General features: G+C 46.6%; 1 protein-coding gene across 2 annotated transcripts in view; it reads right to left on the bottom strand.

Moving 5' to 3' along the window:
* The window catches only part of Ttll8 (tubulin tyrosine ligase like 8), a 66,843-nt gene that overhangs the window by 28,053 nt on the left and 25,820 nt on the right, over positions 1–12,970 (bottom strand). For both annotated transcript variants that reach the window (XM_036208681.1, XM_036208680.1), the window contains 3 exons: positions 8,501–8,687; positions 3,051–3,199; positions 331–574 (listed from right to left, as the gene is read on the bottom strand). In XM_036208681.1, coding sequence (XP_036064574.1) covers positions 331–574; positions 3,051–3,199; positions 8,501–8,687 — 580 coding nt within the window. The remainder of the gene's footprint in view (positions 1–330; positions 575–3,050; positions 3,200–8,500; positions 8,688–12,970) is intronic.

The following is a 12,970-nucleotide window of genomic DNA, read 5'->3' on the forward strand; positions in this document are numbered from 1 at the left end:
GAGCAACCCTCAGCCTCCCAGGATCCCATCTGACTCTCCCTTTCAAAGTCCCCTAGGACATCCAGGTCCCCAGCACTGACAATCACTAAATCACTGAGAAAAAGTCCTGGGCCATCCCTGAGGATACAGGTAGGTTCTCACTGGAATATGGTTTGTTAATCACCAGCACCCCCGAGTGTTTGAGCCTGGTAGCCCCAGTGCCGTGATGCTTTGGCAGTGATGGGCAACCCTGAGTGTTCAGAGGGGCAAACAGCAAGGGTGCCTCATCTACACATACCCAAGGGGCCTCCTGCTAGGTGCTTAGAGGAATGTGGAGCTCCCCCTGCTGACCTGTCCAGCTTGTCCAGGGAGAAGCGCTGTGTGGAGAAACGGAGGTAACTCTCCTTGTAGAACCAGATGGTTAGGGGATTCCAGTCTGTGACGAGGAACCACTGTCGGATGTCAAACTTGGTGTCGTAGATGAGCATCGGAGTCTCGATGTATTTCTGGACCACCCATTTGTTGTCCTTTGTAGCCTGGTTGTCTGTGGCCACCAGCTCCAGGATGTTCTCCACACGGTCCATGCATACAATATCTCCAAGAACAAGAGGTGGTATTGCCTTGGCCCAGGGCATTACAGCCCCCCCCCCTGCCCCCACAGTCATAAAAGGCCTCAGTACCCACCCTGGCTTTGGCCCAGTACCAAGAGGGATGGTTGGGCAGGGCAGATGTGCATTCAGTAGACAAAGGTACAGTTGGTGCCAACCACTTGTTCAGGCCTCCCGCCATGGGGCCAACCCCACACCCCAGAGGGCATTCAGAGATCAAGGGAAAAACAGAGCAGAGAGCCACTCAAGAACATGCGTTAGGGTTTGGTGGGCGCGATCCACCAAATGGAATCAGCTGGGCACAGACAGGCATTTAATTTCTCCCCATTGGCTTTCCTTTCCTCACAGGCAGTCTACAATTTCCCACCTTTGGCCCTAAAGTAGGTTGCATGACTTGTGGGGCATGCAGGAAGGAGTGATGTGTGTCACTGTGAGCTCTGTAGGGTTTAATGCCAGTGACAGACCTTACGCTCTCTTGTCTCTGCCATGACAATGTAGGAGAAGAACGAGGCCGCAAGATAGAGCTCCCTTGACCAGGTCAAGGAACACAAGTTTCTGCCGAAATTTGGGGGGCTGTTACTCAGCACTATCTGGTCACACATTCTGTTGATAAAAAGTAGAGGGACTTGCATCCACAGGGTCCCACAGGCATAAGGTAAGTTCTCACAAAGCACATGGCTTCCACTGATCTGGTCACGGCAAGTTGAGCTCTTGCCTAAAATGAAGCAAACTGCTGAGATCGGCTTGGACCTACACCCAAGGGCCACCAGCGGTTGGCAAGAGCATAAGCAGTGAGCAGCAGAGGGAAGGGCGTGTATTGAGAACAGCACATCTGAACAACCCACAGAGGATCCCTGGGGATGGAGTCAGTCTCCTGTGGGAGGATGGTGTGGCCTGATGGGTGAGAGGAGACAGATTTCTTAGGACGGAAAGGGAGCTTAGCACAGAGCCCAAGAAGGAACACAGCACATCTACCAACCAAGGCCTCGTCACAGGGGCAGGAAGGAAGATCTGATCATCTGCAGGACACCAGAAGGGAGTGGACCACATACATCCGGGAAAGAGAATAAGTAATTCAGGAAGAAGACCTTTAGGATTAGATTAATAAGAAAAATTTAAAGATCACATACATAGGGCTGGAGATAAGAGCACTTGTTGCTCTTATAGAGGACCTGGGTTCGGTTCCAAGCACTCACATGGGCTCATGACCACTCGTAACTCCAGGGCTTCTGATAACTTCTTCTGGCCTCCACAGGCACCAAACACACATACATGGTGCACATACATACATGCAAGAAAAACACCCATACACATAAATAAATCTGATTTAAAAAAAAAATCACATACATGCCAGGTGGTGGTGGTACACACCTTTAATCCCAGCACTGGGGAGGCAGAGCCAGGAGGATCTCTGTGAGTTCAAGGCCAACCTGGTCTACAGAGCAAAATCCTGGATAGGCACTGAAACTACACAGAGAAACCCTATCTCAAAAAAACAAAAACAAAAATACCGCCCCCCCAAAATCACACACGTAACCTGCAAACTAAAAAACTTCAGAAGATCTCAAGAGAGTGACAGGATATGCAAACTAAAAAGTCTGTTTAAATACCACAGAGAAATGGGGCATTCTGTAACAAGGACAAAAGGATGCAGCTAATGCCACAGACCGAGGGAATTTTGTAGCCTTAAATCTTCTATTATTTCACAGGAAAGCCTGGAAATAAATCAACTTAGCTTTTAAGTCAGAGATAAGAGAAAATCTCTCATAGGAAAACTGAAAACTGAAACCATTGACTTTGGAAACACAATATGAAGAAATCACACACATGCACACTAACATTCACACGCATGCATTCGTACATGCACACACACACATACACACACACACACACACAGAGCATTAAGAAAGAAGAGAATGTAATTCCATCTGCAGTTTGGGTAGATGAGGCAGAAACTGTGATTAGGTGAAAAACCCACAGGCAAATTTCATGGACGTGTTCCAAATTTGCCTCTAAGGGTTCTAGGTTCTACAGATGAACTTCACAGTGGGTACATGGGATGCAGAGTACACTGCTTGAGATGATGCTCTACCCTTCTTAGAGGCCAGAATAAGCCTATTGCTAAGATCATGGTAACATATGCACACCCACACACACACACACACACACACACACACACACACACACACACACACACACAAAACAAACAAACAAAACACACACACCTCCAAAAGAAAACAACACTCTGGGATTGTTTAACTGATGGATACAAATGAGGAAACCTGAGCCAATTCAGCAGACTCCAGAACAGGACTATGATGGACACTTCCTCTTCCAGCACATCTTGGGCACCCCTGTCTGACCTTGGCAGCCAGCACTCCTTGAATTTCCCTCCATCACAGGGCAGGTGCTGTCAAGGTTGGAGACTTGAATGATGGGGAAACATCTGCCCAGGAAACTCACCTCGACCTCGGGACTTTGCTGCAGGCTTTATGATCCAGATGTTCCGAATCCCGTCGATCTCTGTCTGAGGGTTCACAGAACTGATCTTACTCAACAGAGTCTGGCACTGTGAAAAGTAACTTCTTGAATCAAGGATGAAGGCATTTCCACTAAAAAGCAAGATCCAGAGAGGGCATGAGGCTCTGAGAGACAGCGGCCAGCCCCAGTGATTGGCGGGTGCCTCTGCTCTAGGATAGGCTGATGGTTATCTGACAAGGGTTGGGGCGGCAGAGGATGTCTACCAACTGAGGATACCACCTGGGGTCATGGGCCTTAGAGGCTTGTACCTGGACAGGGTATGTCAAGAAGTAAGTGCATACCTCTAACCCCAGCACTGGAGGCAGAGACAGAGGCAGAGATAGGGGCAGGGGCAGGGGGCAGAGGCAGGGGCAGGGGCAGGGACAGGGACAGGGGCAGGGACAGGGGCAGAGACAGAGACAGAGGCAGAGACAGGAGGATCTTTGTGAGTTCTAGGTCTGCATGGTTTACATAGCAAGTTCAAGGACAGTCAAGGTTACATAACAGGGAAACCCTGTCTCAAAAAAGGGAAGGAAGGAAGGAAAAGAAAGAACAAATGGATGAAAGAAAGAAAGGAAAGAAGAAATAAAAAAGAAGCCTGACTCATGGACCTGTACTGCCTGTACAGACAAGGACACTAATCCTCACTAAAGGAGAACCAGAGATGGGTGGGTCCCTGTGCCAAGACACTGCCTTCACTGTTGTTGCCAGAAAGGTCCTTATAAAGGAGGCCAAACTGCCATGCAGACTTACCTGTCCCACAGTAGCAGGCAGTTTATGGTCCTGTGACCCGGACTGTCAACCTAACCCCATGCCCTTGTTGGTGACTTCAGACTCGTAGGAAAAGGCCTAGCTCAGAAAGCCATCGTAATTTCAGGGAGTAAGGACAGGGATCAGTAGAGATGTCTGAGCAGCTTCCAGAATTTGAGGGCACACTACTGGCACCTGGGAGAGAAACAGCCACCACAACACCCACAGCCCCTCTCAGGTTCTGTGGGGAGCCTCCTTATGTGGGCAAACCCAGGCACAGTGGGGAATGTCCAGTGCAGGCTCCTGCATACTGTCCCATGGCTGCTGCTGAGCCACAATTCTGACTGCAGCCCTAGAGGTGGGAGCAAAGGTTGGGGACAGGAGACACGTATGTTTGGTCCACCTGCTGGGGAAGGAGGACGGCATCTAGGAAAAAGTGAATAATGGAAATCCCTCAAGTGTGGGTTGGGGATTCAAGAGAAGAAGAGTTGACTGGTATCAGTTTGTGCAGGGAACAGATTGGCATGTGATGAAGTGGTCATGCCCTTGATGGCCAGATACCAAGCAGAGCCCACTCCCCTGCTCTACTCTGCAGATGTTACGTGTTGACCACCTCCATAATGATAGGACAGCCCTGCCATAATCAGTACATGGTGCAAACGGGTACAGACCACCCCCAGTGTCTCTAGAACACCATCTGGTCCAAAAGCACAGGCCAGACTAGTGTGATGGTCTTATCAGCAAGCACCTGATGGCATGGATGCTTTCACCACCGCGGATCAGAAAGACAAGTGCTTTGCTGCTCAGTGGGAAGAAACTCCCTATGACAACTGCAGGACCCTGGAGCCCGGGCCCTGGGGTGACACACTTTCAGGGGTGAGTCAGCACTGGACTCATGTGATACCATGCCGTGTTACCTGCCTCTGTCACATAATAAGAGGATGTAAAAGTTAAGAGATCACTGAGAACAGAGCAGGAGACTGGCCTGTTTGAAAAATATTCAGATTCTGGACATATTCATGCTGACCAAAAGACAGACGGGGTCCCTGCAGGTCCTGTGAAGTATAGGCAACTTGGCCTTCTGGGTCCTGACACATGAACACTCATGTGGGAACCTGTCAGTCTTAACAAGGACTATCCCTGCTCTCCACCCACTACCCACCAGGCTCTGAGCGGGCTATAGTGCACATAACGGGACAGTCAGTGCAAAGCACCAGAGAACCTGCTCACCTGACAGGGTCACTCCACACCACACTGGAACCCAATGCTGCCACCCAGTGGTGAAGTTTGTAGAGGTTTAAGAAAATGTGGCTGAGTATAGAAAGCCCTGACAGAAAAGGCGAAGTCTGATCATTTTTGCTCATGTGCACTCTTGTGTCAGCACCACAAGCTCGAGATATGTACAGCATGGGCTGCTCAGAAAGTTCTCAAGTATTACATCCTAGTCGATAGTAGCTAGTTATCATTCTCATTTTCAAGGCTCTGCCTTTCTTGAACTTGACACTCATGGTCAGGAACAAGGGACCTACACTCTCTCTTTCTCTGCCCCCACCCCCCACATCCCCTCCCTCTCCAGAGGGGTGTCTTTTAGCCTCACAACTGGGGGATTGGCCCATGGCTGTGCCATTTGCAGCCCCTGCTCTGACATGACTAGGTCTGTCAGGTCTGGGCTCACTGAGTCTTTCTGAGGCTGGCGCTTCCATTTCTCCAGATGGAAGAGCTGCATCATAGGTCATATCATTCTTGCTTTCCCAAAATGCTTTGCTTGGCATTCCACACCAGCTCTGCATTAGAGCTGCTGACTTAGGCCAGCACTTGGTGTTTTGAGTCTTTAATCCGGCCATTCTGGTGTGCAGAGGTGTCCCATCATGGGTGTGTTTTGTTGCTTCTTTTTCCTTTTTCAGCTTTTGAGACAGTCTCGTCTATAGCACAGGCCAGCTTTGAGTTCAAGGTCCTTCTGGAATGACAGGAGCTACTCCCAAGAGTTTACTGTTGTTCTGATAAGCTCTGAGACTGAGCACTTACCTAGTCTGATTTTGTCTTTCATGAAGTGTCTGTTCCTTTCTTTTTTTTTTTCCCCTCGAGACAGGGTCTCATGGAGCCCAGGGTAGCTTTGAACTTGCTGTGACCCTGAGGATGACCTTGAACTTCGGATCCTCCCGCTACTACCCCCTGAGTGCTTGAGGCTACAGGCGGGCCACCACTTTCAGTGGTGCTGGAGACAGAACCCAGGGCTGCACACTGGATAGAGAAGCACCCCAACAACAGAGCCTTTCGTTTGGTTCATTTCTCTTCTCTCGCTCATCATAGCTAACTCGGTAGCTTCTAAATGGGAACCTTGCAGCTTCTACTTCCATCCTCTTTACAATGCTCTTTTTGAGAAACACAGTTCTTAAGCCAACACAGAGTATTTTATCAACGGTTTTCCTGTTAATTGTTAGTGCCTAATAAATACAAAGATGCAGCCAACTTGATTAGGAAGGAACTATGTCTAGAACAACTCACATAGGGGAGAATGAGGGTAACTCCTGAAAAGAAAAGTAAGCAGAGCGTGTGCCCCCTTGGATGGATTGAGTCGTGAACGTGCACTAGTGTTAGTTAGAGACCGATGGTACACAGCACATAGCCAGGAACAGACACAGATATCAGGACTCTCCTGACAACCTTGAAGAAAAAGACCAAGTAACAGACACATGGAACACAGCATAACACACATGCACTTGGGAGTCCCAGGAAGAGAAGACAGAGAGAATGAAGCAGAAGCCACAGATGTAGAAATAATGACCAGAGTCTGAATTTGGGGGAAAAAAATGTCAACCCATGGTTAAAAGATGCTGCAAAAACTAAAACAAGGATAAAGTCAAAGAAAAGCATTCCTACAAAAATAACACATATTTCTTATTGAAACTACTAAAACCAAAGACAAAAATCTTAAGGCAGCCAGAGAAAAGGATCCTACTTCCCTCCAGAGGGGCTAAGATTCCAGCAGAAAACTTCTAACCAAAATAGCATGAGCCAGATTATGATAGAAGAGCATTCCAACAGCAAATTGAGAATTCTATCCTGGAGAAATTATCTCTCAAAAGTGAAAATTTTTTAATCTTTTTGAGACTAACAAAAAACGGAGGAAGTTTTCTACCACAGGCCATTACTAGAAAATATATTGGTTTTGTTGTTGTTGTTGTTGTTGTTTTGTGAACAACAAAATGACTGATGTACAAAAAAATGAAAGTAACTGATTTCAAAGCAACAGCAAGCACGTCACGGGCCCTTTAAAAGCAGAGAGAAGATGGAGAGATGGCTCAGAGGAGAAGAGCACCTACTGCTCTTATGGAGGACCCAGATTTAGTTCTCAGCACCCACATCAGGTGGCTCACAATCACCTGGAACTCCGGGTCTAGGGACTCTGCGGGCACCTGAGGCACCTGAACACACACGCATTCACACACACACACACACACACACACACACACACACACACACACACACAGAGAGAGAGAGAGAGAGAGAGAGAGAGAGAGAGAGAGAGAGAGAGAGAGAAGTCAATTAAACGAAGATAGACAGAAATGAATGACAAGAAGTGTCAGGAATGGGGGGAAGTAAGCCAGGCCACACTGTCGTGATGTGTTTGGGAATCAGTGAAGCGCTAATCAAAGATGAGTAACGAGACAGAAAACATAAAGAAGGTTTTGGGTGCAGTGATTCGTGCTAGATCCTGTCTTAAAAAAAAAAAAAAACAACTATATTGTAACTTTAAAACAAATAAATGGAGTCTTGCTATATATACCCCATGCTGGCCCCAGACTCAGTGCATATCCTAGCCTTGCCCTGATCTCAAGCCCTTCCTGCCTCAGCCTCCTGAGTGCTGGGATGACAGGCATAAGTCAACAGAAGAGAGGGGAAAGGAAAGGAGAGGAAGGGAGGGGAGAAGTGAGGAGAGGAAGGGAGGGGAGAAGAAGAGGAAAAAGACAGAAAATCAAATGGTGAAGATACTCGGGACAGTATGTGGGAGTTACCACAGACCTTTAAAACAAGCATTGCCCCCGATTCTGTCCCCCCTAGGGTGTCTGGCGGTCACCATAGGGGGTGGACGGCCGAGGAAAGTAGGGAAGCAGCATCATTATGCGGGCCTTGGTGGTGAAGGGTGACCAGCATCCTGGACAGTCTGAAGGCCTGGGAGGCACTTCTGCCCATCATCATTCATCAGAGCCTGCCAGACCCTGAGCAGTACAAACTTACCAGGGATATTGTGGGTCCAAGTGAGATCAAGCATGAAGGGAACTGGGAAGGTACAAAATGAGATGGTATCCCCAAAAGACACCCACAGGAGGTGTCATATTTTAAAACAGATAACAGAAGGTTTTGGTACCCCCGCAGCCAATAGGCATCCATGATACCCAGGGCAGGCGCTCTAACATCAGAAGGTATCCCAAGACTCAGGAGGCATCCCAACCTCAGAGAGGTGCTTCAGAAGGTAGATAAGCACCCCAGTATCTAGACAGATGCCCAGACTCCTGATAAACATCCCCACATCAAGGCAAGTGCCCTCAACACCCAAACAGGTGCTCCAGCACCCAGACACGCATCCCAGTGTGTGCACACAGTGACAGCTGTGGTGTCAAGGCAGTGGGGTAGCATCTTACTGAACCAGTAAGTAGTACTGCTTAGTCAGATCATTCCACTCTTCCTCAGACAAGGCATCAGTGCCGGTCTCTGATGCATCGATGTCCTCATGCTCCAGCTGGCCCAGGTATGCCTGGCACACCTTGCATGCTGTGTCCACAAGCTGTCCTGAGAGGCCTTGGAACTTGAGGTCAGTATTATCAGGATCTGGAATTCAGAGCACAGGCACTGAGTGTAACCCCCACCCAGGGCACAGAGGCTGCCTTCCATTCCTACCACTTCTCCCTTGGGAGAGTCGAGTCCAACCCACTGGGCAGCACCATCACTCCTGCTACCAGGAGCTCGTACTCTGAAACCGGACTTGGATGCCATGGTAGAGAGGAGACAGTACTTTTGAAGTGTCACACACAAAAAAGCATGCTTTCTGCTCACACATTCTGCGACCAGACCTGTGCTGCTCTGCCGCCTGTGAGCACTTTGAGCTGCCATCATGGCCAATTCCTATTGCTACAGAGCTTCCTGTACCATGTGCACTGGGGGCACTGGTGGGTCCTGGCACCTGAACCCTTCTTATACAGTGTCTCACCCCATCTCAATCCCATGATTCAGGACCACTGTTGAGTCTCAGGAAGTACAGAATGCAAGTAGCCCCAAGAATGTGGCCAGCAGGCTGAGTCCCCTTCCTGGCTAGGTTGCCCAGGGAGGTAGCGAGATTGCAGAATAGATAGGGAATGGCTTGGGGCTCCAGGCACAGTGCTGGTAGAGACATGGCACTGGGGAGTGTTGTGATGGGCACAGGCTCACTGAGCATGCTGCAAAGCAGGGGCAGTAAGTTTATGTGGCAGTTTCAGAGAGTACAATGGACAAGTGAGGGTGGCACTTCTGGCTTCAACGTGTGGGAGGTGTGACTGTCCGTACTCTTTTAAGTCAAAAGTTGAGCTAAACAACGAACAGTTTCTGATATTCCAAAGAAGTGAGGTCAAAGAAAAAACCCATGTCCCCAAAATTAGAGAAAGAGAGAGAGAGAGAGAGAGAGAGACAGACAGACAGACAGAGACAGAGAGACAGAGAGACATATGGAGAATCATGACTAACTGGAATGGATACCTTCATGGGATGAATGGGAATAGGAAAAGCCTGGCTGTGGGGATGAACTCTGAAGAAAGTGTCACAAAAGGTGGTAAAGGAGAGGAGGAAACAATGAAGAGAGAGAGAGAGAGAGAGAGAGAGATGCAGAGAAAACAGTAACCATGGCAGTTGTCAATCTAACTCCATCAATAATCATTTTCAACACTGATGGCCTACCTGCACCAGTTAAAAGATGGCCAGGGTAGATTAAACAAGGCACAACTATTTTCTCTAAGAAACTTCCATTAAAACAAAGCTACCTTAGATTAAAAATAAAGATATGGGAGAGATTATGTTAGATATGCTAACATCAATCAAAAGAAAAGTCAAAAAGCTGTGTTATCATCAGGCAAAACAGGCTGCAGAGCAAGGGGAATGATCAGGGATAAAAGGAACTTTATACGATGAAAAAGAGTCAATTCTTCAGAAATATGTAACAATAACTAATATACATATACCTAACAACAGAGCTTCAAAGCAGCAAAAAGCTGACACAGCTCAAAAGACAAACTAAAATATACCACAACCATAGAGAGAGACTTCAATACCCCTATGTCAGAAATGGGCAGGTCCGGATGGGCCTGTGGCTCAGGCCTGCCATCTCAGCTACACAAGAGGCCGAGGTGGACTGATCACAAGTTTAAGGCTTGCCTGGTTACAGAGTGAGCTCAAGATCAGCCCAAATAACTAAGACTCTGTCTCAAAATTTAATGAGGGCCTGGGCTGTAAGTAGTAAGGTATTTGTCCAGTATATGTGAGGCCCTGGGTTTAATCCACAACGCTACAGAGAAAAGGAAAATTTTAAAAAGGAGAGAGAAGGAACAAGTGGTCAGATCTAGATGAGTTCAAGGCTAGGCTGGGAAGTGAGGGAGGGAGGGAGGCAGGCAGAGCCTAGGTAAAGACAGCAGAACTCAACAGCGCCATCTGTCAACTGGGTGTAATTGATGTCACGTGCTACCACATCTACAAACAGGCAGCATACTCATGCTCCTCAAGAAAGATCTCAGCCTGGGCATAAAACACATGTCAGCATAGTCAAAAGGACACATCTCTGAATCATAATATGTCCCCTCTGAAACTATGATGGGGTTACAAGTAGAAATCAAGAAAAAGAGCTGGTCTACATAGTGAGATCCAGGGTAGCCAGGGCTATACAGTGAGGGTCTGTCTCAATAATAGTAATAACACACAGGGTAAAGAAAAAAACATAAGAAAATTTAAACTGTTTTCAATTAGATGAAAATGGAATCACAGCTTACCAAATTTGTGGGGTGGCCCCAGAGCAGTGCTTAGAATATTTATGTCAGTGACTGCTTATAAAATTAGAAATCTAGCCAGGAAATTAGAAAAAGAAAAACTCAAAGTAAACTGAAGAAAATAAATAATAAAATTAGGGTAGAAAATGAAAACAGGAAAACAATAGAAAAAACTAATAAGCCCTATGCTGATTTGAAATAAAATGGCCCTCATAGGCTTAAAGGGAATGGTACTATTAGGAGGTGTGGCCTTGTTGGAATAGGTGTGGCCTTTTGGGAAGAAGTGTATTACTAGAGGCAGACTTTGAGGTTTCAGATGCTCAAGCCAGGCCCAATGTGGTACTGTTACTTCCTGCTGCCTTCAGATCCAGATGTAGAACACTTAGCTACATCTCCAGCACCATGCCTACCTGTACATCACAGTGTGTACCACCATGAGGATAATGGATTAAACCTCTGAACTGTAAGCCAGTCCTAATAAAATCCTTTATAAGAGTTGCAGTGGGCTGGAGAGATGGCTCAGAGGTTAAGAGCACTGGCTGCTCTTCCAAAGGTCCTGAGGTCAATTCCCAGCAACCACATTACGTGCAGACAGAACACTATATACGTAATAAATAAATAGATATTCTTTTTTTGTTTGTTTGTTTTTTTCGAGACAGGGTTTCTCTGTATAGCTTTGTACCTTTCCTGGAACTCACTTGGTAGCCCAGGCTGGCCTTGAACTCACAGAGATCCGCTTGGCTCTGCCTCCCAAGTGCTGGGATTAAAGGCGTGCGCCACCACCGCCTGGCTTAAAAAAATATTCTTAAAAAAAAAAAAAAAGAGTTGCAGTAGTCATGGTGTCTCTTCATAGCAACAAAAACTGTGGTGGTTTGAAAGAAAATGGCCCCCGAAGGGAGTGGCACTATTAGGAGGTGTGGCTTTATTGGAGTAGATATCCTTGTTGGCGGAAGCATATCACTCTGAAGGTGGGCTTTAAGATCTCATATATGTTCAAGTTTCACTCAGTGTGATACTCAGACCACTTCCTGTTGCCTGTAAGATATAGGACTCTCAGCTACTTCTCCAGCACCATGTCTGCCTGCATGCCACCATGTCCAATTATGATGATAATGGACCGAACCTCTGAATTGTAAGCGAGGCACCCCAATTAAATGTTTTCACTTATATGAGTTGCTGTGGTCATGGTGTCTCTTTACAGCAATAGAGACCCCAACTAAGACAGAAGTTCTAACTAAGACAAGCCCTAAATCTAGATTTTTTGGAAAGAACAATATAATGAACTAATCCCTAGCCAGGTTAAGAAAAAGAGAGACAACACAAATTACTAATATTGGAATTGAGAGAGAAAGGGGTCATCACTACAGACACCCCCTCATCACTGGTTTTCAGCATTGTAGTAGACAGTCTAACAAATGTAATAAGACACAAGAAAAAGAATTAAAATGCACGGAGATTGGAAAGGAACAAGGCTGTCTTTACTCACGCAATAGGATCATCTTTGTAGAGAAACACAAAAGATTTGACAGAATCCTGGAAGTACATGTGGCTACAGTCTGTCACTTTCCTATGTAGTGAACAACTGGAATTTGAAATTTATAAAAATTCCATTTACATTAGACCTATGGTGTGTGTGTGTGTGTGTGTGTGTGTGTGTGTGTGTGTGTGTGTGTGTGTGTGTGTTTGAGACAGGGTTTCTCTGTGTATCCCTGGCTGTTCTGGAACTCACTCTGTAGAATAGGCTGGTCTTGAACTCAAGAGAGATCTGCCTCCCAAGTGCCGGGATTAAAGGTATGCACCACCACTGCCAGGCTGAAAATATAATCTTAAGTAAAAATAAATCTAAATAAATCTATTTAAGTAAAAATAAATAAGCATAAGATCTATATGAGAAAAACTTCAAACTCTGATAAATGATTTTGAAGAGAGTTATTAAAAAAACAATCAGGAAAAACCCAGTGTGAAAATGTCCATTCTTCCTGACCTTGTCTAAGCATGATCACAAATCACAGAAAGATACTTTGTGAATGTTGGCAAGTAGATTCTAAAGTCTAAGACCAGATTGCTCAATATGTACCAAAGGAAAAGAACACAGTTGGAAGACTC

The sequence above is a fragment of the Onychomys torridus genome, chromosome 16, assembly GCF_903995425.1.
Source record: "Onychomys torridus chromosome 16, mOncTor1.1, whole genome shotgun sequence".
Lineage (NCBI taxonomy): Eukaryota > Metazoa > Chordata > Mammalia > Rodentia > Cricetidae > Onychomys > Onychomys torridus.